The sequence below is a fragment of the Oryx dammah genome, unplaced genomic scaffold (assembly GCF_014754425.2).
Source record: "Oryx dammah isolate SB20612 unplaced genomic scaffold, SCBI_Odam_1.1 HiC_scaffold_18, whole genome shotgun sequence".
NCBI classification, from domain to species: Eukaryota; Metazoa; Chordata; class Mammalia; order Artiodactyla; family Bovidae; genus Oryx; species Oryx dammah.
Genome location: NW_024070202.1, coordinates 24,558,630 through 24,585,735, shown reverse-complemented (window position 1 = coordinate 24,585,735; position 27,106 = coordinate 24,558,630). Strand labels below are relative to the sequence as shown.

The 27,106-nt window shown below is 37.3% G+C and overlaps 1 protein-coding gene across 1 annotated transcript in view; it reads left to right on the top strand.

Moving 5' to 3' along the window:
* Positions 1-13,074, top strand: part of MEOX2 (mesenchyme homeobox 2) — a 74,627-nt gene extending 61,553 nt beyond the window's left edge. Inside the window, exon 3 of the mRNA XM_040260599.1 lies at positions 11,676-13,074. Within this exon, the coding sequence (XP_040116533.1) occupies positions 11,676-11,900 (225 nt within the window). The 3' untranslated portion in view covers positions 11,901-13,074. The remainder of the gene's footprint in view (positions 1-11,675) is intronic.
* The last annotated feature ends 14,032 nt before the right edge of the window (positions 13,075-27,106 follow it).

Here is a 27,106-nt window from a genome sequence, read left to right as displayed (position 1 = left end):
AGACTCCACTGTCTATGAGGATTCTCCAGGCAAGAATACTGGAGTGGGGGTTTCCATGCCCTCCTCCAGGGGATTTTCCCAATCCAGGGATTGAACCCAGGTCTCCTGCATTGCAGGTGGATTCTTTTAATGTCTGAGCCACCAGGAAAGCCCAGCGCTGTTTTGTGTAACAGTTACCACTGTAGTAACCATCCAGCTTCTAATTTACAACTTCACAGGTACAACGTATTCTTCTACACTGTTCTCAATCAACAGCTAATAATCCTTAATTGGCAGAGTCACTTGGAATACTTTGAAGAGCCAGTCAGTCTAAAGACCCTCCTGTCCCAAGGTATTTTTAAGTTTGACAAGCTTATTCTGGCTTTTTCATCCATCCAGACGCACTTGGAAAAAACTCACGCCAAAGTTTTAATATCTCACAGTGGGATGAAGAGGGAAGGCAGTTGCATAAAACTATAGGAGTGTCAAAAATGGACATATTTATAGAGTCAACACTGCCAGATATAGAAAGAATGAGAGCTTCTTCCATGTCACAAAATTACTTTTTGTTCGATGTTGCAGATTTGTAAGCTAACTGACCAGAATAAACAGACTGAATTAATGATTCCGCTGCCAAGATAAATGGAAAAATCCCACCTAGTTGGATCACATTCCATTAGTGGAAATGAGAGGGATTATGTTTTGTTTGTTACTCATAAATCATTAAATGGCTCATTGCCAAGTGTTTTCCAAATAGACATCAATTTTTTGGATGACTATGAAGGAGAATTTTTCCTGGGCCAAGTAAATAGTGGTTTTGTCTTTTACTGAGCATTTTACACAACCCTTCTCCTTTGTAGGTTAATCTCTATACATTTATATGAGTACTTTTAGTTATTTAGCTAAGGATTTATATCTGCAAGGTCAGACATATTGTCTATTCAAGGTAACCTTGTGTAGTCCATGATTTTAGATATTTCCTCGTATCTTTAGAGTAGTTTTTAACAGTCATCTAGAGTAACAGTTAGATGTTTCTTTTGCTTACCATGGTATGACTGCTATTTTGAGTGATTAAATATGACTGGGCTCAGACCAGAAAAGTGGGGGTATAGAATAGAGTGAATGAGTTGATGGTGGAATATAAAATAAGCTTTAATATTGGGAATTTGCTCAATAAGGAAACAATTAATTTATATTTAATCAGCAAATCAACAGTAACCTTTTGAAACATATCATGTGTTGCAACACAGATCATCATTTAAAGTGTAATGTTAAAGAAAAACATCTTCTGCTGTGAAAGATTAGTCCTTTTTCACATTATCTTTGCAGTCATATAATCTTTTTTTTCATATAATGTAAGGTAAAGCCTTACTAAGAAGTTCCTGAAAATTTTGAGGAGCCGATTCAACTTTTATGTTGATATGTTCAACTTTAAAGAGATGTTCTGTTATCTAAATATGTATATACAGCATTGCATATGTTCCATGACATCTATAAAAGAATAAACACAAGTCTAATAAAGGACAATTTCTAGAGAATTTGGCTATAGGAGACTTGCTACAAGTTAATCTCCCTATTTCTATGACTTGTCATGAAAAACCTCAGAAACATAGTCAATTTAGGATTTTAACTTCATTTCTCTTTAGCACTTATAAATTTTATGCAAGACTGATTTTTTTCAATTTAAATTTTCCAGTTATTGAAATTACTGAATACTTTTGTGTCAATATATATTCTTATGACAATAGCAATTGCCATTACAAGTTGTTAGAATAATTTTGGAGACAGCCCCTAAATCTAATAAAAGTGCAGTGAGGGCTTACATATATTCTGATATTAAACTTGCTCGTCAAGAAATAATCAGAATATTTAATTAGATTGAATCTTAAGAATTGCTAGTGTTGTACTGTTCTTATAAGAATGATGTTTATCTGTTTCAAGCAAATATTTATATTTGACATATTTCACAGAATTAGACAGTGGCTAGGGAAGAGGTCATTTCTTAAAATAGTATGCATTGGTTGTGATGTGTTGCTATTGTTAAACCTTAAGCCAGAGATTAGACAAGATGTTGAGAACAAAGGCCATCATTCTAGTTGATCGTAGTAGTTTAAACAAGGTGAGTACCAGCAGTGGATCAGAATACATAAATTCCATGTATTCAAGACGGCTGTTTAGGAAATTTTGAACACAGTAATGGAGAAAAGTGCCTAATTTAGTTTTGATATTTCCACTCAGATTTGCTGAAGTCTTTTGTTCATGATCTACTGAGGTGACAAGATTTCACTTAAAATAAGTAAAACTCATATCCATTTTTTTAATCTTGTGTATAAATAGGATTAGGAGTAGGAAAATTTCCCTGTAAATTTTTACTCATAAATGGGTCATTTGAGTTGAATTCCATCATGTTTGACAGAAAGAGATATAATTGTTAGTATTTAGTACTGCTGCGACATTTCTAAAGGATCAAAATAAAAGTAATCAGTCCTCTAAGAATTTTGCTCATTGTGTGAATTATTACTCTGGCTGCATTTTGGGAAAGGAGAATGTAATACGTATGATTGTCTTGTAATAGTACTCATTGCATTACTGTTTATTATGAAGAATTTCATTTGTTTCCTAAAAAAAAGTTTATTTCTTGTTCAACATGTTATTTGCCCATGAATACCAATAGCTAATGTGTATTCAGTTCCAAAACCATGTGAAATAGTAAATGTTTTATGACTACATTAGTGAACCTGGTTCTCAGGCATTCTAAGGACAAAAAAAAAAAGAGGCTTTGAAACTGAAAATTATAGAGGCCAGGAAATGATTTCCTGGTCATAAACATTGTTTTAAAATAGAGGAGAAAGGTGAGAGGCAGTCCTCTATGCAGGAATTCAGTCTTTAGTCATGGAATATGTTCTAACCCCCTTCACCCTCCAATCCCACCCCCCTAGACACACACACACACACACACACACACACACACACACACACACATGCACACTACCTCCCAACCCCATATTGCACTGCTGTAGAAACAGCAGAGTCAACTGGCAGCTCCCATAAACTTCTTGGAAACAGCCAAGGGATTCCTTCTCTTAATCAGATATAAATCTATTGAGGCAGGAAGAGTAAGGAAGCTTTCTTTTACCCCATTTTTCATCCTACCTTAGAGAGCAATCTGGGCTGTAATTCTTCAGTTCATCTACTGATTTTGCCACTGAATTACTTGGATATATCTTACTAGAGTCTGTTTACATTAGGTTTACTAGATCAGCTGCCGTGATCAATTTAATCACACAGGTGTGATTAAATTTCCAAATTGTATTTATACAATTACTCCTTTGCATGCTTTCACATGTTAAAGATGTGAATAAATATTTGTTAGACAGTGTCTACAGTATTTCAAGTGTTCATATACAAATAGAAACAGTTGGAATATTAAATCTACAAATTCCAGATGTTTAGAGACATCTAGATATGTCACTGAAATATTTATTTTCATCCAGATGTTATGTGTTATGATTGTTTCTTCAAAAGACAGACATTTATGGTATTCTATAAATATGGGTTATAGCGTCATGCAGATTCTACTTTCTATCAGCATTTCGCCTCAGGCCATTTTAGGAAATTGTATGACAATCCAGATACATATTTCATTTTTGTTCTCCTGATGTATTGTGAACCCTCAAATGAACTTATACATAGAAGGCCATATGTGAATGACTGAATAAATTAAAGAGATAAAATGAATGTTTAACAAATATCAAGAATGATTCTGACTTACAGTATTTTTATTAAAGAGAAAAATTAGATTTCTAGATTCTGAAATATATCACTTAAGCAAATTGGTGACAATAAGATTCTCTGAGCTGTTTTCTTTACTAATATGTGAATAAATGTTTTTATATTTATTTATATAGTAGTTTGATCATGCAGGCAATGTGAATACAAAATACTTTGTTAACTAAGGGATAAAAAGTGAGATTTCATAATAATCAGATATTCTGAACAGTAAGGTTTATAACTGAGCACCTTAAATGTTTACAACTAATATTATAGGCTATTATTTCATTTTTTATTTTTTATTATGAAGATTTTGTTGAAAAAATATTATCTTCATGCAGTCATTGAGAGTCTACAAGTCTAGTTTATATTACTTTGATTTCATGAAAAATAGTATTTTTTCATTACTCAGATTCTTGTGGGAGAAATTTTTATCTGAGTTGTTCATCATACTATGTAACAAAATATACTTTATATGGAATCTTGCCTTAGAGCCAAATCTTTAAAAAGGAAATAATAAAAAATTAATTAACCAGCATTTCCATAGAAATTGCAGATATGACATAAATTGACTTTAAGCCCAAATAAAGCAATAAAAGTTTGCAAAATTTATATATCATACTCCAAGATGGGCAGATTTGTTTTAGTTGTATGCAAAATATTTGATGATACAGTGTCCCAGCTCCTAGGGTACTACTCTAGGTTACTAGGACGAAAAAAGCAGAGGCACACAGGATGCCAGTAGCAATAACATCATGAGATTCCCAGAGGAAGGAAATCATTTTCTATAATAATTGTGTGGCAACAAAGCAGTGTGCGACATTGAATGTAGGGGTAGAGTTCATGCCGTCTTACGGACCATTTGGGGGAATCTCTTATTAGGGGATTAGCAATGACACCAACTACAACTGCAAGCAATTTAAGGATATTCTGTAAAAGATGAAACTAATCTTTCTGCATCTCAGTATATGCCAAAGGCCTCACATACAGTCAGTAAACTGCCCTTGAGGGCTGGAATTATTTCTTATTTATCTGTGCATTCCTTGGTCTAACCCCTCTTACCTATTACTAAGCATGCAGTAATACTGATTGTATGAATCAGTGAATAAATAGAGATTCCAAGTCACCAAGAAAGCATGATATTAGTTTAACTGTACTTAGTTTGTAAAATACAGATTTTTATATGAAACAAACTTGTAAACTTTAATCAAAATAATTTTCTTATTTTAAAAATTGTCAAGCATTTGAATGATTATTCTTTAGCTGTCTTACAAAAGTATTTTTTCAATCTAGTCAACAAAACTGGATTATTAAGTGATAATAAATTAAACTATAAAGCTTCTTTATTTATAAAACCATGGTGTTATTATTCTAATGGCAATATTGACATAATTTGAAATTACTTTTATAGACTTGTTTTTAATACTGTGATAGTTGTGGAAAAATATATACTTTTTCCCCAGATCTTCCTCTCCTTATTTTAATTTGTCCCAATATTTCATAGTATGTTTGAAAATACATCTGGACACACTGTTGAATTTCTGTACTTTTTCTTCACAATTTATAAGGTGCACTCATCATTGCATGTATTGCTGTTTTGTTCATGGAGTTCCCATATGAAATATGTAGCCTGATCCCTTGAGAAAATACGTAAAGGTGTTAGAATTATTAGATTTATTATATAATCATTAAATGCTTTCACCTACATGCACATATCTATAAACTACATATATGTATGACGTGTGTGTGTGCTTAGTTAGGCTTGTTCGACTCTCTTGTGACCCCATGGATTGTAGCCCACCAGGCTCCTATATACGTGGGACTCTCCAGGCAAAAATCCTGGAGTGGATAGCCATTTCGACTGGTGCAAGATCCTCCTCCAGGGGATCTTCCTAATCCAGAGATTGAACCCATGATTCTTGCATCTCTCACATTGGCAGAATTCTTTACCATTGAGCCACTGGGGAAGCCCGTTATGATTGGTTACATAACTACTATTGAAGCTACTAATGAAATCTTTCATTCGTCTGTTCAAGAAAATGAAATGGCAGAATTTCACATGGTAGACACAGGAAACAACACAAAATAGCCTATGCTGTTTCTAAAATTCATACCATCTTCTTACATTTTTCTCATGTAGAATTGCACATAACAGGTTTTATACTGGTATCACAGAATTACTGCACCCCTTCTCCTAAAAAAGGAAGTAAGTGTAGATTTAACAAAATCTATTCCTCCCATTTTCTGCCAAGATTATTTTGGCTGGACGTTTCACTCTTCAGTGACAATGATGATGATCTGTTTCTTCCATCTGGATTTGTCCGCGGAGAAAATGTCTCTATGGAGAGTCTTGAAAGGCTCATTATTCCAACAGTACAAATATGAAAATTGAGGCAGAGAGAAGTATAATTTTCTCAAATTCACACAGAAGTGAAGCCAGAAGTAGAGCCCCATTCATGTGGAAAAGATCTAATGAAACATGCAATGTCAAGCTTACAGTGGTAATTAAATTGAGTAGTATAATTACCTAAATTATAGTACAGGAAGATAGTGTCATATTTACAAACCTAATTATATTGAGTAGGAGAATTACCTGAATGATACTAATCATATGGATGGCATTCACATGCTTTATATGCTTTACTTTTCTAACCTGAAGGCTTAAAAAGTATGAGCTTGAAATATAACAGGAACAAAACAAAATGAAATCAATTTGAAGCCAAACCAACCCCAGGTTTAAATTCTGGCACCACATTTACCTATTTTTGTGTTCTTAGCCAAGTCGTTTAACCTTTAAGTCTCAACTTTCTCATCTATAAAAATTCGTGTTTGGAAAATGCATATGTAGCACCTATCGGTACAGTTGCTTAGGCCTAAGTAGATATGTGATTAAAAATCACAACTTATCATTTGGTTATTAAGTAACAATAATACGAGAATACCAATCCACTTGTTTTTAATCAATCTATTTTGGTACAAATTCTGAGTTTCTACATTTTCTTACTTTTTTATAATTAAGTGGATAATATATGTCTAAGGTAAGGTGAAGTCGCTCAGTCGTGTCCGATTCTTTGCGACCCCGTGGACTGTAGCCTACCAGGCTCCTCCGTCCATGGGATTCTCCAGGCAAGAATACTGGAGTGGGTTGCCATTTCCTTCTCCAGGGGATCTTCCCGACCCAGGGATCAAACCCAGGTCTCCCGCATTGGAGGCAGATGCTTTAACCTCTGAGCCACCAGGGAATGTATAGTACAAGATTTCAATTATAGTCTGATAGAACAATGAAAATGCAGAGTTGAGAAATGACATGGTGTAAAGATTGTTTTCCTGCCAGCAGCTGAGAAAACTGTATTAATTTTGATGGAGTATCGTGATTTATTGTGATTTGAAGACCACTGAAATAAATACATCTTTAGAAATATAGTATCTTTCTCTTTAGCTTCTCTTAGTACTTTGAATTCACAGAAATTGAGATTGTTTATAAAATGAAAGTGGAGAATATTCAAAATATTCCTGGAGTAGAATAAAACAGAACTATCTGTGTCAAATATGAAGACTTCCTATGAAATTATAATAATTAAGATGATGTTTTTGTCAAAAGGAGAGCACAACTGAGTGCATCAGTAAAGCTATGCATGCATGGAAACTTGACATATGACAGAGTTGAAAACAATAATTTCTGGGAAGAGGGTGGACTATTTGTTAAATGGTCTTGGAAAAACTTATTATACAACTGGAATAAAGTAAATTTAGAAATTTTCTTTGCAGTATATACTAAAATCAATAGTCAGAGTTAAGCACACACTTTGATTTGAAATGCAAACCTTAAAACTTTTTAAAAGAAGACATAGAATTCTGAGTATCTCAATGGTCTCAGAAGAAAGATTTTTAATTAAGACATGAAAAAGATAGTCATAACAGAAACATTTAATAAATTTGAATATAATAAATTTTAGAGTTTCTGATCATCAAAAGATACCCAAGGAAAGGAAAAGGACACACTATAAACTGATAGATTGTAATAACAGCCATATAACCCCAAAGCATTAAGTTAGCATCTGGAACATACTTTATGAGTCCATAAGGAATGCAACTGAACAACAAAATAAGGAATGAAATTAAATCAAAAAACATTCACTGTAACCCAAAGATGTGGAGGCATTTCACAAAAGAAGAGATACAAATGGACCAAAAACACTTAAAAATGCTTTATCTTATTAGTAATTAGGAAATAGAAAATTAGAACATGGTGAGATAAAATTTATGGTCATTATATTGGAAAAAAATGTACTTAAAAATCCAAATAATGACACTAAGATGTGGGTCAATAAGAACTCTTACACTCTGGGCTGTGAAAATTAATGTAACTTTAGAAAATAATTTTTCTATATTATCACATTAAATTCAATATTCATATACCCTGTGGCCCACTGATGGCAACTCCTGGAGGTATACTCAGAGAAGTTCTATCACACATTTATCACAGCATAACTACAAGAATATTTATAACAACATCAATTATAAAAGAAAAGACAAAATAGTTCAAGTGTCTATGAACAGGGGAATGGGTGGGTACACAGTGATATATTCACAGAGTGGCATCGCACACAATCATAAAAAAAGAATGCCATGCCTTAAATCAACATGGATTAGGCAAGAAACCTAGAGTTAATGGTATGTATAGTATAGATAAACAACAAGGTCCTACTGTATAGCACAGGGAACTATATTCAATATCATGTCATAAACTATAATGGAAAATAATATGAAAAAGAATGTGTAACTGAGTCACTTTGCTATATAGCAGTAAAAACACAACATTGTAAAACAGCTGTCAGTCAATCAGTTCAGTCATTCAGTCGTGTCTGACTCTTTGCGACCCCATGAATCACAGCACGCCAGGCCTCCCTGTCCATCACCAACTCCCGGAGTCCACCCAAACCCATGTCCATCCAGTCGATGATGCCATCCAGCCATCTCATCCTCAGTCGTCCCCTTCTCCTCCTGCCCTCAATCTTTCCCAGAATCAGGGTCTGTACTTCAATTAAAAAAAAAAGAAACCAAATAAAATGGGACAATATTAAAAAAAAGAAAAAAAAAACATGTCTTATGGTTAAAAGCATTCCATTTTGATAAACCTAAAAGACAAGAAGAATTAAACAGTACTTTTTAGGGTCCATGTGTGGTGAAAAAAGCTGTTGTCTCTGTTTATTTGTTTCAAATAAAGGCTTGTGCTCTGTGTGATCAGTTGTGTCAGACTGTTGGCAACCCTTTTCACTGTAGCCCGCCAGGCTCCTCTGTCCGTGGGATTTCCCAGTCAGGAATACTGGAGTGGGTTGCCATTTCCTCCTCCACGGGATCTTGCTGACCCAGGGATCAAACCCACGTTCCTGTTTCCTGCATTGCAGGCAGATTCTATACCCACTGTGCCATCGAGGAAGCCCAAATAAAGGCTTAGGGATGATAAACACAAAATTCAGGCTTGTGGTAATTTTGAGTGGAGTAGGCAGAGAAATGCAACGTAAAAGGAACACTTAGCTTACTTAGCTTAATAAGAATATACAAAGATGAGAAGTGCAATAGGAGAGGAACCAATTTCTTCCTAAACAAGAAAATGAAATGATGCTATTATTACAGTTGTGGCCGTGGATGGTCATTTAATGTATATGTACAATTTTTGTTTTATTATATGCATGCATGCTAAATCACTGAAGGAGATCTTCCCAACCCAGGGATCGAACCCAGGTCTCCCGCACTGCAGGCTTTACCATCTGAGCCACCAGGGAAGACTCTATCATATATTCAGTTCAGTTCAGTTCAGTCGCTCAGTCGTGTCCGCCTCTTTGCGACCCCATAAATCGCAGCACGCCAGCCCTCCCTGTCCATCACCAACTCCTGGAATTCACCCAAACTCATGTCCATTGAGTTGGTGATGCCATCCAGCCATCTCATCCTCGGTCGTCCCCTTCTCCTCCTGCCCTCAATCCCTCCCAGCATCAGGGTCTTTTCCAATGAGTCAACTCTTCGCATGAGGTGGCCAAAGTACTGGAGCTTCAGCTTCAGCATCATTCCTTCCAAATAACACCCAGGGCTGATATCCTTCAGAATGGACTGGTTGGATCTCCTTGCAGTCCAAGGGACCCTCAAGAGTCTTCTCCAACACCACAGTTCAAAAGCATCAATTCTTTGGCACTCAGCTTTCTTCACAGTCCAACTCTCACACCCATACATGACCACTGGAAAAACCATAGCCTTGACTAGACGGACCTTTGTTGGCAAAGTAATGTCTCTGCTTTTCAATATGCTCTCTAGGTTGGTCATAACTTTCCTTCCAAGGAGTAAGCATCTTTTAATTTCATGGCTGCAGTCACCATCTGCAGTGATTTTGGAGCCCCCCAAAATAAAGTCTGACACTGTTTCCACTGTTTCCCCATCTATTTCCCATGAAGTGATGGGACCAGATGCCATATATTAGGTAACTTCAATTAAGATTTTAGAAGGAAAATATATCTCTACAAATCTGATGTGATTAACATAATATACAAACTCAGTATTAGCATTTAACAAGTATTAGTGAAAATTTTGGACAGCAAGGAGATCAAACCAGTCAATCCTAAAGGAAATCAACCCTGAATATTCATTGGAAGGCGTGATGTGGAAGCTGAAACTCCAATACTTTCGCCACCTGATGCGAAGGACTGACTCATTGGAAAAAGACCCTGATGCTGGACAAGATTGAGAGCAGGAGGAGAAGGGGACAACAGGATGAGATGGTTGGGGGGAATCATTCACTCAATGGACATGAGTTTGAGCAAGCTCTGGGAGATGTTGAAGGAGAGGGAAGCCTGGTGTGCTGCAGTCCATGTGGTCACAGAGTCAAACACAACTGAGCAATTAAACAACAGTACCAGGGAAAATTTTTGATCTTGTTTTGAGGAAATCAGAACCACATATTTGTAATGTAAAATCAAAGTATTAAGGGAGGAGCAAAAGCATAGTTCAAAAGAAGATGGAGTCACTCTGAGGTGAAATGGCCAAATAAAGCTCTGTGAGTGAAGCAGTGGACTGCGGGGGCACAGAATGACATTCCAGACGAAGCTTCATCAGTAGCTCCCTGAGTATATTTCAGATTGGTTCAGGGACTGACAGCAGGGGGAGGGGGCAGTGTGGGTGGTGTTTGACCAAAACAATTACTGAATGGTAGTTCTAATGCACAGAAACTCTTTATAAACTAAATACCTTTGAACAACCTAAAATGATACAGCACTTTGCCATCTATTCTTTTACATGGTGTGTCATAAAATGGGCTTCCCAAGTGGGCTCGTGGTAAAGAACCTGCCTGCTAGTGCAGGAGATGTAAATGATGGGGTTTTGATCACGCACTTCAGTATTCTTGCCTGGAGGATCCCATGGACAGAGGGGCTTGCAGGGCTATGGTCCTGTGGCTCACACAGAGTTGGACACGACTGAAGCCGCTTTGTTGTTGTTCAATCACTCAGTCGTGTCCGAATCTTCGCGACCCCACAGACTGCAGCTGGCCAGGCTTCCCTGTCCTTCACCATTTCCTGGAGCTTGCTCAAACTCATGTCAGTTGAATCAGTGATGCCGTCCAACCGTCTTGTCCTCTGTTGTTCCCTTCTCCTGCCTTCAATCTTTCCAAGGATCAGGGTCTTTTGAAGCAACTTAGCAGATGTCATAAAATACAAACTACAGGACTTGGTACCTTCTGAATGTTTTAAAATTATTATGAACATGGGCCCTGATTAAATTCAGTGGTGACTTATTTTCATATTCATTACTTCACAGTGTATTTGTAAAAGCTTTTGAAAAGCCATTTTTTTTCCATTGATGACCGAAATGGAAGAAGCAATTTTGTCCATTTCACTTCCTTCCTTTCTTTCACTTGTTCCCTTTCTTTGTTAAAGGTGAAAGTGTGGTTCCAGAACAGGCGAATGAAGTGGAAGAGGGTAAAAGGAGGACAGCAGGGCGCTGCCGCTCGAGAAAAGGAACTCGTGAATGTGAAAAAGGGGACCCTCCTCCCTTCAGAGCTCTCGGGAATCGGTGCAGCCACCCTCCAGCAAACAGGGGACTCGCTAGCAAATGAAGACAGCCACGACAGTGATCACAGCTCTGAGCATGCACACTTATGATATAGACAGAGGGGACCAGCTCCATTCTCAGGAAAGAAATGTGGTGATGGCAAGCCTTACTCGAACATCGTTTACACAGAGAAAGGACTAGAACCTTGATTTTTAATATTATTAAGTTCAGGCATCCCGAGTCTGTTTTTCATGATTTATAGAGGGTTTACACTAAGTGCCATTTACGAAAGATGCTTCCACAGAGAAGATGGAGGTGAATATTCCAGAGGTGTTGGTTGTGTGTATGACAGTGAGCAGCCTTTGTGTTTGCTTTTGCTTGCACTGAAAATTAAATTGCTATCAAGAGCAAACTATGAAGCATTTGTATCGAAGGTGCCTCCAGAGTGAAGATGCAGAAGATGAATTGGCTTTGAACATTTCAGATGTCCGAGGTCATGTGTGTGACAGTGGGCAGGTATTTGCTCTCGCTTGCACTGACAATTACATTACTATTCAAGAATAAACCACGAACCATTTTTATCCCAAACAGCCACAGTGCCTGAAATCATTCTTAAGTGGGTTAAAAAAAAATGTATTTTAACTCTGTATATATTACCCTTAAGTCATTTTCCTGTCTTCACTACGTTTAGCAATGCATTCATATTAGCTGATAAAAATAGCCACTCACGATGACAAACAGAACCAGCTTCTGGTATTTTTATACATTTTGTCATCCCAGAAACAATCAGCACATGCTTACTTGTGTTCAAGTAGAGAAAAATACATTAGAGTCTGATAGGGAATATTCTTGTACCACAGACAAAACAAATCTTATGTTGCATTTTCTATCAACTGCTGCTAATACATTATTATAAAACTTACCTAGCTCCTCAATTCTTCCTATCTATAGCTTGGAAAAAAAATTTAGGATCATAGGCAAATCAGTTACTTGCAGAAAGAGCTTTTGTATGACAGACATTGTCTGATTTTATTTCTATAAAATGTTACCTGTTGTGAATATGATTTAATTAATAAGAAAAAGGGTTTCCCCCCGATTGGCGATGGTAATAGACAACTTGCAAAACAAAATTGATTCCTCAAGTTGGTAGATGGTAAAATTCTGAATGTCTTCAAATTAAGTTCAGTGAAAACACATTTTTTTCATATATGATGTATTCATGCAGAACAACAATTTTTGTATTTTGTAAAAAAAAGTGTTAAATAAATGATCCTTTGTAAATAATTTTGGTCTTCCTACTGTGATTTCCTGTGTTTACAAGCTTTAATGTAAATACTTAAGAAACTCCCAATTCATGTGCACTTGTGTAAAAGCAGATGATCATAATCTGTGAGTCATCTACCTTTTTATTTCTGAAATTTTTTATTATGAAAAAATCCTTGTGTAATAAAAAAGCATCTGAGAATAGGCATATGGTAAGCCATTTCCCTGAATTTAAGAGTATGCCAAATAGATTTCATTGTGTGTTTTATGAAATAAAAGGAGAAAAGCAATATCATTCACCACAATGAGAGAAACCAGTCATATATTTTTAAGCTTATGTATAATAGACATGAATTCATCCAATGATTGTTTTTACACAAAAATATCCAGAGTTTTTCATGTGAAAATAAGCTCCATAAGCTAACCCGAATTCTCAGCCCTAGAGGAAATTACCAATATAAGAAGTCCAGGGCTATACTGGCTTAATGTGCTTGGTACCATGCAGATTGTGCATACATTGGATACCTACATCCTACTTAATAACTTTATGGCACTGTTCTTCATGTGTTCCATATTTTACCACAAATATTTGGAAATATCCAGCAGTTCCTCCTACCCCCTGATTAATTAGAAATAAAAATAAAGAACACTAATCTGTAGAAATTTTCCAAAACCTTATTATTTGATTTCATCTGCTTTAGAATTGTGAGACTGATAAAAAATACATTTGGTTGATTTTAATTTGCTTCGTCTAGGATGATATATACAAAGCATTCAAGAAATAAAATGATTTGATTATTTATATCACATTTTTCCCTTTGCATGATAAATTTTATCATAGCAGTTAACAATATTTCTAAATTAACTGGAGAGGGCAGGGCTCAGATTAACATCTTCCAGGCAAAAAACAGACACTCTTCTATCAATTACTTGAATGAATACACATTACATTTGTACCGATGACATCTACTTGGGGGGATTGACTTTCTTACTGTAGAATCTAAGTTCAAAGCATCTTGACAAATTGGAGAAGTGGAAAGATAAAAATTAAATTGAGTTCTGTAGGGACAAAGTGGAGAATAATTCATTTCAGCAGGAAAATAATTTCCAGAAATAAGAGGAAAGTACAGCTTAGGAGTAGCTAAAAGGAAAGTTAAGGACTATGGCCAAATAGAAATTACAATTGAGCATGATAAATGAAATAGGAAAATAATTCTGAATTGATATGACATTTAGGAAATGTGAAGCATTTGTATTGTGGACCATGCCTTTATCAGGGAGTTGTGAGCTGTTCTAAAATGATGTAATGAGATTTGACTACAGAGAACATTAAGAATCACCAGGCAGGATGGGCCGCTGGCTGACCAAAAAGGGGGCATCATTTTTATTCACAGTGTATTAAAATGATACACCACATAAGATGCTTGAACACTTGAGCAAAATAACGGCACACTGATAAGTAAGCAAGCAAGCTAGATTAATTTTAACTGGAAAAATTCACTGTCTTTTTAGAATATTCTGTATTATCTTAAAAGAGGCACCTGTTTGCTAGACAATAACTCAACATCCTTGCTGTAAGGGAACGTAAGACATTTTCACATAGTATCAGGTTTAATTTATTCCAGAAATGACAGCATTTAAAAGAACTTTACTTGTTTTAATTCTCCACTAGGATCCTGGCTTTCCATGGTATCTTTTCACATAATGCCCTTTCCATATAATTCTGTGGCAGACTTTGTAACTCCGTAGGAATTTATAATGGCATGAAAGTACTTTTTTCTGAAAATAGTATGGAGTCATGGTTAGAGTGATTTTTCCCACAGGATTTAGAGGGACGAACACTACAAACTACAGTTTTTCCAAAAACTGATACACATATTTTTACCCTATTACTAATATGATCCAAATTACTTCCTACTTCCCATACTCACATATGGTTGTTAGCCTATATGTTCCTCTGTAGAGGCTTGAGAACCAAGCTTGCCTTTAAAAAAAAAAAAACAAAACAAAAACTAAACTCACTTAAAATAACCCCAACCACAGTTTTAATAGACTTCCCTGGTGGCTCAGATGGTAAAGCATCTGTCTACCATGCGGGAGACCCAGGTTTGATCCCTGGGTTGGGAAGATCCCTTGGAGAAGGAAATGGCAATGTTTCCTGGAAAATCCCATGGACAGAGGAGCTTGGTAGGCTACAGTCCATGGGGACTCGCAAAGAGTCGGACATGACTGAGCGACTTCACCTTCACGTTCACAGTTTTAATATATTCTTGAAGGACATTACATAAAGTCAGTGTGGAAATGACTTGTGAAATGTTCAGTTTGGCAACAGACCACCACAGGTCAGATTGATTAAATGAAATGGTGCTTAATTGTGACCACACTCTTATCTGGTAGCCTCATGAAGACTCTAGCAGAACCCTTACTGTTACCTTGATTACTAAAATGGATTAGTGACCTGAAATTGTGCAAGCCTCTTTAACTGGATTTAGGCTTCCTTAGCAATGTTTAAATCATGTGTAGCTGTTTCCTGAGGAGAAATGCTGCGCATGTGTTCTCAGAATATACATAGGTATGAATTGGTAAGGTGTTACATATTAAGAAAGTTTTTATTGCACAAAGTTTAGAAAGTATTTATCAGTAAAAATGGATATTTTGAGTAATAGTTGAAACATAGCATACACTCTGCTCTGTAAACTGTTTGGTTTGGTTTTAATAATATAAGCTTATTTAATACCTAAATAGTATTCCCTTAAGTGGATGCATATGCAATATTTAATAAATACCTTATAGTGAATATTTACTGCTCCCCCCCAAGTATTCCCTACATAATATTGAAATGAACTACTTTTTACATTCCTCTTTGCAAAATCTTATTTTTCCCATGAAGTGATTTTATAAGAAGTAGGTTATTTGGGACAAGGAAGTGTGCTTGTTGTTAGGAATTTTTATACAGATTGCTGATTTCCCACCTAAAAATATCTACTTACATACCTACTACACTTATTTCACTATATTTATGTCAATAATAACCATCATAGTTCTTATCACTTTTAAGCTGAAGGAAAAGCATGTTTTAATTTGCTTTTAATTTCTAATAATGTTGAACATCTTATTGTGTTTATTGACAATTATATTTTTAAAATCATTGCTTGGATCCCTAGTACTTTTTAATTGGTCTGTTTGTTTTGTAATGAATTGGTAAGGTGTTACATATTAAATGTATTAATTTTCTGTCATATATTAGATGCCTATAAAATTATGAAATGAAAAATTCTCAATTTTGCTATTTCAGTTGCAAAAACAGTAATTAGTATAAGAAAAAAAGCCTCATTTCTTATAAAAAACCATAGACCAAATGAATGTATATTTTATTTTATTCACAGTCAGTGAAAGTGAAAGTGAAGTCAGTCATGTTCGACTCTTTGCAGTCCCGTGGACTGTAGCCTACCAGATTCCTCCGTCCATGGGATTTTCCAGGCAAGAGTACTGAAATGGGTTGCCATTTTCTTCTGCAGAGGATCTTCCTGACCCAGGGATCGAACCCAGGTCTCCCGCATTGTAGGCAGAGACATTACTGTCTGAGACATCAGGGAAGTCAAAATTTTCACCTTTATTAAAAATTAAACATTTTACTTAAAATTAAACATTAAAAATTTAATTAAAAATTTAAATTAAAAATCAGTCAATATTTTTGCCTTTATTAAAGCATCATTTTAAATACAAAATAGTTACACTGTTCCATGTAATAAGAGACTGTGCATATGATATCTTGATATTAACAAATATAATAATTATTAAAAATTTTTAGACTTTGGGCTTAAGGAAAATAGCAATAACAAAAACAAATCTCAACATTTCCATTAAAACATTTTCTCCCTCTACTGGCAGTAATATGCTTATGAAAATATACAATAAACACCATTTTTCTCTCTTAAAAAATAGAAAATTTAAACTGTACATAATGACAAGTATTTTCTAATGAGAAATACTTTAGAAATAAAAGTTCTTCTAGAAGTTACCAGTCATGTCTTCTAAGCGAGTCACATAGCCATTGATAAAACACTGGATGATACGATTGCAAAGATTAAAAAAATACCTTTAAGAAGTATGAATGCAGTAAACTTTCCTTGATTGCAATGAAAACAGACAGGGAGGAGAGGGGAATGTGAATTGAGCCCTTAAGAAGAAGAAACAGTTATTTTAAGGAAAACTTTTTCTTGATCTTTAATTATTTTTTAAAAATAGCAATCAAAACTGACAGATATATTAAAGAGCCTGTGTGATTGCCAACATTATTTATGAAATTACTGGTGATAATTGTAATTTTTAATAAATAAAATTATTTATTAAAATTTTCCTAGTTCTTGCAAGGCATTACAGAAGTTGCTATGAGAGCCAAATAGAAATCATTTCTCATTCCTCATTAAATTTTTTAAAAAGCATATTAAACCTAATGGCAAAATTTAAATTATTAAAGAATACCCTTATGGAGAAACCTAGGTACCATTCTGATACTGTAGAATTGGTAAACCAAAGAACTTATTCAAAACTATTTTGCCTTAAATTTTATTTTTTCCCAAAGTTTCTTAGTCAATATTTGATTATTAGTCAATTCAATTCACTCAGTCAATAAATATGTGTATACTAATTACATGTAGTGCTCTGCAGCATCATTTTATATATTGTGTTATTGATTTCTGTTCATATATTCCTTCATCTTAGAGCACATTTGAAATGACTGTGTATTTAACACTTCTATATATTTACTCAGTCCACACTTCTATATACTTAACTGCATTTGGTTAATGCAGAAACCCATTTACATCCCTTGAGTGCTAGATAGGGACAGTCAAGGTATCTTTAAGAGAGGAAGCACTTGACGAGGGCTGGCTGACATCTATTATTCATCATTTCTATGTATTTTACTATCATTATGGGTTTCCTAGGTGCCCCAGTGGTAAAGAACCCACCCACCAATGCAAGAGATGCTGGTTTGATCCCTGGGGAAGGAAATGGCAACCCAGGCCAGTATTCTTGCCTGGACAGAGGAGCCTGGCGGCTACAGTCCATGGAATCAGAAGAGCTGGACATGACTAAGCATACGCACAACAACTATCACTGTATTTCTGCCAACAGACTTTTCAAGTACTGTAGCAAAACCAATGATGAGCATGACCATTAATGCTCTATATATTGAAATTTACTTTAATCATTTATTTTATTCCTGCTTCTTACTCAAAATATAATTTAGTTTTTAAGTTTGTTAGACCATTACATGGAACTTTATTAGAGCACATAAAAAATTTGTTCCTTTTACTTCTTTTAGATATTTGAGGGTAGCTACAGTTTCCTTTGTCATTCTCCAATGAATAATCAAATTATAAAAAATAATTTAAAGGTGACTTTTAAAGATATTCAAAGTAATTTTGATGAACTTATTTAAAGAAAGTTTACTCGCAATTAAAAATAAATCATTTCACTAATAAGTTCCTATAAAATAGTTACTCTTTTCCAAACAGAATTTGAAGATACAGGTGTTTCTCTGGGCAGAAAGACAGAAGAATGTAGTGGTCCTACGCTGAAGTCAATTACAAACTATTTAGGGAAATTAAACACATGAAAATGGTTGTCCTTCATTTGTATTATTTCGCTATATTCAGTTCTCCACACTGCAGTCCTTTTAAAATGCAAATAAGATTAATAAGTGGCTCATGGTGACTCTTGCAAATATAAAATTCCAAGTGCAAGCTGTAGTCCATAATGAAACCTTTGCAGATGTTTTTAAAAGGCAAATCAGATCATGTCCCCATTTTGCATACAATACCAAAGCCTCTACCTGGGCTCCAGACAGTCAAATCTGACTACAAACTGGTGACTTGTCTGCCAATACTTTTTCTGCACCGCCTCAGCTCCAAGCACTCTTGGCTACCTGCCTACCCTTGACCACACTGAGTTCATGCTTCTCCCATTCAGGCCTGCATTCCCTAATCCCTCTGCCTGGAATGCTCTGACCACATATGTCTTGGACTTACTCCTTCACTTCCTTTAGACCTCCACTTCCTTATATAGGCAATCCCTGATCTTAAATAAAATGGCACCACCCATCAACATTCTACCCCTTTAAATAGTAATATTTTTTCTTTATTTAAAAAAATATTTATTTATCTGTGGTGGATCATAGTTGCATCACACTGGATCTTCCTCACAACAGGCCAGTTCTTTCGTTCTGGCATGGGAACTCTTAGTTGCAGCATGTGGGATCTAGCTCCACGACCAGGGATTGAACCCGGGCCCTCTGCATCGGGAGTGCAGAGTTTGGGCCATTGGACCGCCAAGGGACGTCCCCAGGTTTGGTGTGGTTTGTTTGTTTTTCAGTTGTTCGGTAAATATCTACTGAGTTTTTACCCGTATTGATCACAGGCTTCCTGAGAGCAAGGACTGTTTTTTGGACTCATTACTCTGCCTCCAGCACCTTGAACTGTCCTTGGAAGCCCCGCTACCAGCCTATACCCTGAGTCCACGTGAATTAGAAAGGACACTCCTGCCTCAAATTAGTACAGTCAACACCTGTGACCAGAGTGTTCATTGTAAAACTGCTTGGTAATTGTGAAGTAAGTGACATCCTCGGGTGGCAGGCAACCTGGGAGCAAGATTTGCTCCATTATATAACATCGCCACCGAGCTGACCAGGTTACTAGTTTTCTTTGCCCTACACGCAACAAGCCAAATGCTGAGAAACCAAGGTTTACAATTGAGAAAGAGTTTATGCACAAGGCAGTCAAACAAGGAAACAGAAAACAAGACTTAGGCTCTGCTTCCCTGAAGCCAAGAGGGTTGGAATGTTTATGGAATGAGCAGTGTGGTCCTCAGTTCAGTTCAGTTCAGTCCCTCAGTCGTGCCCGACTCTGCGACCCCATGAATCGCAGCACGCCAGGCCTCTCTGTACATCACCAGCTACCGGAGTCTACTCAAACTCATGTCCATCCAGTCGGTGATTCCATCCAGCCATGTCATCCTCTGTTGTCCCCTTCTCTTCCTGCCCCCAATCCCTCCCAGCATCAGAGTCTTTTCCAATGAGTCAACTCTTCGCATGAAGTGGCCAAAGTATTGGGGAAAGGTGGTTCGTGCAGAAAGAGGTGAGGTCATCTGCGCAGGCGCATTGGGTTGCTCGCCTCTGCATATTCTAAATAGAGGTGCCCAGAAGGATCTGAGGGTGGAGTTTTCTAGTCCTCTGCCTTCCAAAGGCCATTCATGAGACACCACTCGGGTCAGTTTTAGGATCAGAGGTCCCAACTGGTCTTAGCCAGCTCACGGTGGAGAAGAGCTGACTCCGAGTTCTTACAGAACAGCTGGGCTACGTGAAGCTGAGCTGGTAGGCAATTAGAGGAAAAGAGAAAGGAAAAATAGCTAACACCGGCTTCTTAAAAGCAGAGGGGATTTTACGGGCTGTTACTATATCTGTTGCTCTGCAGGACAAGCTCAAGAATTCCTGTTAGCCATCAGCTTCTGTTAAATCTGTGGGGCAGGGTTCAGTTGTAGCAAGAATATTGGTTGAATTAATTCATGACTGAAATGACATGACATCCATTCAAAGATATACCTGTAGATCTAAATTTGTTTAAAATGTCGCTCAGGAACACTCTCTAACGGGGCAGTCTGTGGGTGTCATAATTCAAAACAAAAATGTAGTTATAGTCTTTGAAATTGTACTAAAAATATATGAAGTCGGATGAGAAAAAAAAACTAGAAAGAAAAGGAGAATAGGCTTTAACAGATGTTCATTTGGACAGAAAAGGGAAAATTTTCCTTTTGCTCAGATGCCTGTCTTGAAATTCTCACAATTTTTTTGCAGACATTTTGGCTGGTTTCCAAACATACATCATTGCTTGTCTGGTATGAGGAATGCCATCTGTGCTCTATGGAAATCCTTTTTTAAAAATGGACTGCTAATTATACTCCAGGCAGGTGCTGTTAAAGTGAAATCAGGTGTCAAGCTTACAATTGTCTAAAATGACTATGCTATATTGAAAAAGAATGGCAAAGCATATTGTAAAATGGAATTTAAGCATAACATGTAAGTGTTCCATTTTTGGGGTGTTGCGAAGGTCAGATTGCAGAGCAAAGCTGTAAAACTTTCAAATTACTTCCACCATCAACAATGACATAAAGCTTTAATTTAAATAAATGATATAGACTACATCAAAGTTACACATTTCCTCACTGAAATACGTCCCAATTATATTTTTTATGAAAAATATATGAAGGAGGAACAGTGAGCTGAAGAGTATGACTACCAATTCCAAAATAAATACATTTTGGAAAATTAGTCGAAATTAAAATTTTATGGTAATTAAATAGAACCCATTATATTATCAGAATAAATAGACTCATTGGCATGTTTTAGGCCCCTGCGGGGCAAAATAACCAATTTATTTTTCTTAAATATATTAATTAAATAGAATTATTATAGGCTTTCACAGTTAGACTACAGTTACAATGACATATTCATTTGATACTGTGCTAGTTCATATAAATAAGATAGAAAAACATCTCAAATTTTGACGTTTGGGTATAAATGTATCTAATACAAAAAAATGTCATCATAAGAATCTAACTTTGTCATTGCTTATGATGTGTGATCTATTTCCCTTTTGCAATATGGTTAATACTGAACTGTACTAATACATTATATCATTTAATCCTGATAGCAACCCTATTAGAGTCCAGTATTGTCCTAGGCTACAGATGAGATCACTGAAGCTTAGCTAGTTAAAGCATCTTGCCTAAACCCACATGCCACTAAGTGGGGTTTATAGTCAAATCTAAACCCCAAAACTTGTGCTTTGACCACTCCAAAAATAGCCTCTTCCTATAGGACATAGCAACTAAACAACAACAACAAAACAGATATATTAAGTAGAAGGATTTCGCTAATCAGCTTAACTGATCACAGAGGAAATGTCACCTGTATAGCAAAATATTGAAATTTACATGCGAAAAGATCTCAGCTAAAATTCCAGCCACAGTCACTATAGTCAAATCAAATAGAGATATAAACAGGAAGTTTAAAAGGCCTTTCCTTTACCATGAATCTAGTGGGTCTCTTAAGAGTCTAGAGGCTTACAGCAGGAAGCTGCTTCTTATATCCAATTCCAGTCAGCTTAGTTATCTTGTTTTGTTACGGAGTCCAAGCTCGAAGGGCTTTCCTGGTGGCTCAGAGATAAAGAATCGGGCTGTAATGCAGGAGTTGCAGGAGATGCAGATTCGACCCCTGGGTGGGGAGGATCCCCAGGAGGAGGCATGGCCACCCACTCCCGCATTCTTGCCTAGAGAATCCCATGGACAGAGGAGCCTGGCAGGCGACAGTCCATGGAGTCCCAAAGAGTCCGACAGGACGAAGCAACTTAGAATGCATGCATCAAGCTCAAATTGCTCAGCACAGGACAGGCCACTAAGTACAGAGACAAGTTGTTTGGATGAAGAATAGCAACTTGAAGACTTCCCAGGTGGTGCTAGTGATAAAAAGAACCCACCTGCCAATGCAGGAGACATAAGAGATGTGGGTTCCATCCCTGGGATGGGAAGATCCCCTGGAGTAGGAAATGGCAACCCACTCCAATACTCTTGCCTGAAAAATCCCATGGATAGTGGAGCTTGGTGGATTACAGTCCATGAGGCTGCAGAGAGTTTGACACAACTGAAGCAACTTGGCATGTGGTGTTGAGAGTTCCTTGGACTGCAAGGAGATCCAACCAGTCCATCCTAAAATAAATCAGTCCACAATATTCATTGGAAGGACTGATGCTGAAGCTGAAACTCCAGTACTTTGGCCACCTGATATGAAGAAATGACTCATTTGAAAAGACCCTGATGCTAAGAACGATTGAAGGCAGGAGGAGAAGGGGACGACAGAGGATGAAATGGCTGGAGGGCATCACCGACTCAATGGGCATCAATTCTTTGGCACTCAGCTTTCTTCACAGTCCAACTCTCACATCCATACATGACCACTGGAAAAAATATAACCTTGACTAGACGGACCTTTGTTTGCAAAATAATGTCTCTGCTTTTGAATATGCTATCTAGGTTGGTCATAACTTTCCTTCCAAGGAGTAAGCATCTTTTAATTTCATGAATCAAATCACCATCTGCAGTGATTTTGGAGCCCAGAAAATAAAGTCTGACACTGTTTCCACTGTGTCCCCATCTATTTGCCATGAAGTGATAGCAAGAGAGTTCCAGAAAAACATCTATTTCTGATTTATTGACTATGCCAAAGCCTTTGACTGTGTGGATCACAATAAACTGGAAAATTCTGAAAGAGATGGGAATACCAGACCACCTGACTTGCCTCTTGAGAAATCTGTATGCAGGTCAGAAAGCAACAGTTAGAACTGGACATGGAACAACAGACTGGTTCCAAATAGGAAAAGGAGTACGTCAAGGCTGTATATTGTCACCCTGCCTATTTAACTTATATGCAGAGCACATCATGACAAATGCTGGACTGGAAGAAACACAGGCTGGAATCAATTGCCGGGAGAAATATCAATAACCTCAGATATGCAGATGACACCACCCTTATGGCAGAAAGTGAAGAGGAACTCAAAAGCCTCTTGATGAAAGTGAAAGTGGAAAGTGAAAAAGTTGGCTTAAAGCTCAACATTCAGAAAACGAAGATCATGGCATCTGGTCCCATCACTTCATGGGAAATAGATGGGGAAACAGTGTCAGACTTTATTTTTTGGGGCTCCAAAATCACTGTAGATGGTGATTGCAGACATGAAATTAAAAGACGCTTACTCCTTGGAAGAAAAGTTATGACCAACCTAGACAGCATATTCAAAAGCAGAGACATTACTTTGCTGACTAAGGTCCATCTAGTCAAGGCTATGGTTTTTCCAGTGGTCATGTATGGATGCGAGAGTTGGACTGTGAAGAAGGCTGAGCGCCGAAGAATTGATGCTTTTGAACTGTGGTGTTGGAGAAGACTCTTGAGAGTCCCTTGGACTGCAAGGAGATCCAACCAGTCCATTCTGAAGGAGATCAGCCCTGGGATTTCTTTGGAAGGAATGATGCTAAAGCTGAAGCTCCAGTGCTTTGGCTACCTCATGCGAAGAGTTGACTCATTGGAAAAGACTCTGATGTTGGGAGGGATTGGGGGCAGGAGGAGAAGGGGATGACAGAGGATGAGATGGCTGGATGGCATCACTGACTAGATGGACGTGAGTCTGAGTGAACTCCGGGAGTTGGTGATGGACAGGGAGGCCTGTCTTGCAGCAATTCATGGGGTCGCAAAGAGTCGGACACGACTGAGCGACTGAACTGAACTGACTGAACTGATGGGACTTAGATTAGTTTTATCTATTTACCAGGTGCTCCAGAGAAAAAGACGTGTGTGTACACAGACATGTTCAGTCACTAAGTCCTGCCTGACTATGCAACCCCATGGATTGTAGCCTGCCGGGATCCTCTGTCCATGGGACTTTTCAGGCAAGAATACTGCAGCAGGTTACCATTTCTTACTACAGGGAATCTTCCCAACTCAGGGATGATACCCACATCTCCTGCACTGGCAGGTGGATTCTTTACAGTGAAGCCACCTTGAAGCCCAGAGAGAAAGGGGTTGTAGCCAAACATTCACCATAAAGGATAGAGGGGGAAATGATTTTTTCCTCTTCAACAATTTCTAGTGAACAGGAAGAGGCTTTCTGGGACACCCTACTTGTTACAGAGCCTGTAGACAAGATAATGGGAAAACTGACAAAAGGGTGAGAATTATTATCAAAGCTCTCTCAGATCTCTACTCCTCTTGCCTGACTGAGAGAGGAAGGCAAAATTTTACATTCTCCCTTTCTTTCATGTTGGCCAGAAAAAAACGTTTGTAAAATTGGATCTCTGAATTGTGACTTGTCAATTGCTTTCAACTCTTCAGTTATTGATCTTTCCTCTCCAGGGACAGCTATTGCCCCCCATTTGGCTTCATGGTCTCTGTCCTAAGAATTTGACTTTTTGCCTGACTGGGGCATGCAGGCTTTTGCATCTTCAGGCAGCTTAACTGTCAGGTTGAATACTCCCCAAAAATGGCTGAAAAGAAATCTGGATTTCACTCCATTTGTGGCTAGGGTCCTACCAACTGTTGGCAACTTTCAGGGAAGTTGTCTAAGTCTTTCTTTTGGTTTGTTTTTGGGAGTAGCTCTGGATCTCTGGGGGCTACCCAGTGGTTCAGATGGTAAAGAATCTGCCTACAATGCAGGAGACCTGGGTTCGATCCCTGGGTTGGGACGATCCCCTGGAAAAGGGAAGAGCTACCCACTCCAGTATTCTTGCCTGGAGAATCACATGGACAGAGGAGCCTGGTGGGCTACAGTCCATGGGTTGCAAAGTGTTGGACATGATTGAGTGACTAATACTTTTCCCTTCACTGGATCTTAGAAAAGTAGTATGTTCTTCACTTTCTTTGAAGGTGCTTCTTACATCCATGGGATTGTTCAGTGCTTCCAGGAATATTTACCATTCTCAGCTGAAATTCGATAAGTTTTTCTAAAAGATTTTTTTTTAGTAGCTCTATAGTCAGAAATTGGTGAGATTGAAAGCTGATATTCAGAGCCCAATAGGAATGTTTTTTTTAGGTCTTCTTCCCTATGCTAAGATTCTGAGACTTTTGTGGAAGGATGTACTTAAACATTCCAAAGATACATAGTTCCAAATCTAGAACATAGAAAGTTTTTATTTCTATCTTAGTTGAAGGTCTTCTCCCTGATACAAACAAGCAATGGAAGATAATGTAGTTGGATGGCTGGGTAAGTCTCTTGATGTCATTCAGGTTGCAACCCAAATCTTTGAGGGATTAGAAACAAACGAGAAAAGAGAAGAAATGTGGCTCTAGAAACAATTCAAAGCGCACCCATCCTTTCGACCAGTCCCTAAACCTCCTTCTCATGTGAAGCTAACAGAAGCAGAAGATATTAAGAAGAGGTGGAAAGAATATACAGAAGAACTATACAAAAAAAGATCTTCATGACCCAGATAATCACGATGGTGTGATCACTCACCTAGAGGCAGACATCCTGGAATGTGAAGTGAAGTGGGCCTTAGAAAGCATCACTATGATCAAAGCTAGTGGAGGTGATGGAATTCGAGTTGAGCTATTTCAAATCCTAAAATATGATGCTGTGAAAGTGCTGCACGCAATATGCCAGCAAATTTGGAAACTCAAAACAGTGGTCACAGGACTGGAAAAGGTCAGTTTTCACTCCAATCCCAAAGAAAGGCAATGCCAAAGAATGCTCATACTACCACACAATTGCACTCATCTCACACGCTAGTAAAGTAATGCTCAAAATTCTCCAAGCCAGGTTTCAACAGTACATGAACTGTGAACTTCCAGATGTTCAAGCTAGTTTTAGAAAAGGCAGAGGAACCAGAGATCAAATTGCCAAGATCCATTGGATCATCAAAAAAGCAAGAGAGTTCCAAAAAACAATCTGCTTTATTGCCTATGCTAAAGCCTTTGACTGTGTGGATCAGAACAAACTGGAAAATTCTTCAAGAGATGGGAATACCAAACCACCTGACCTGCCTCCTGGAAAATCTATACAGGTCAAGAAGCAACAGTTAGAACTGGACATGGAACAACAGACTGGTTCCAAATCGGGAAAGGAGTACATCAAGACTGTATATTGTTACACTGCTTATTGAACTTCTATGCAGAATACATCATAAGAAATTCTGGGCTGTATGAAGAACAAGCTAGAATCAAAATTGCCAGGAGAAATATCAGTAACCTCAGATATGTAGATGGATGACACCACCCTTATGGCAGAAAGTGAAGAACTAAAGAGCCTCTTGATGAAAGTAAAAGAGTAGAGTGAAAAAGTTCGCTTAAAACTCAACATCCAGAAAACTAAGATCATGACATCTGGTCCCATCATTTCATGGCAAATAGATGGGGAAACAATGGAAACAGTGACATACTTCATTTTCTTTGGCTCCAAAATCATGGCAGATGGCAACTGCAGCCATGAAACTGAAAGATGCTTGCTCCTTG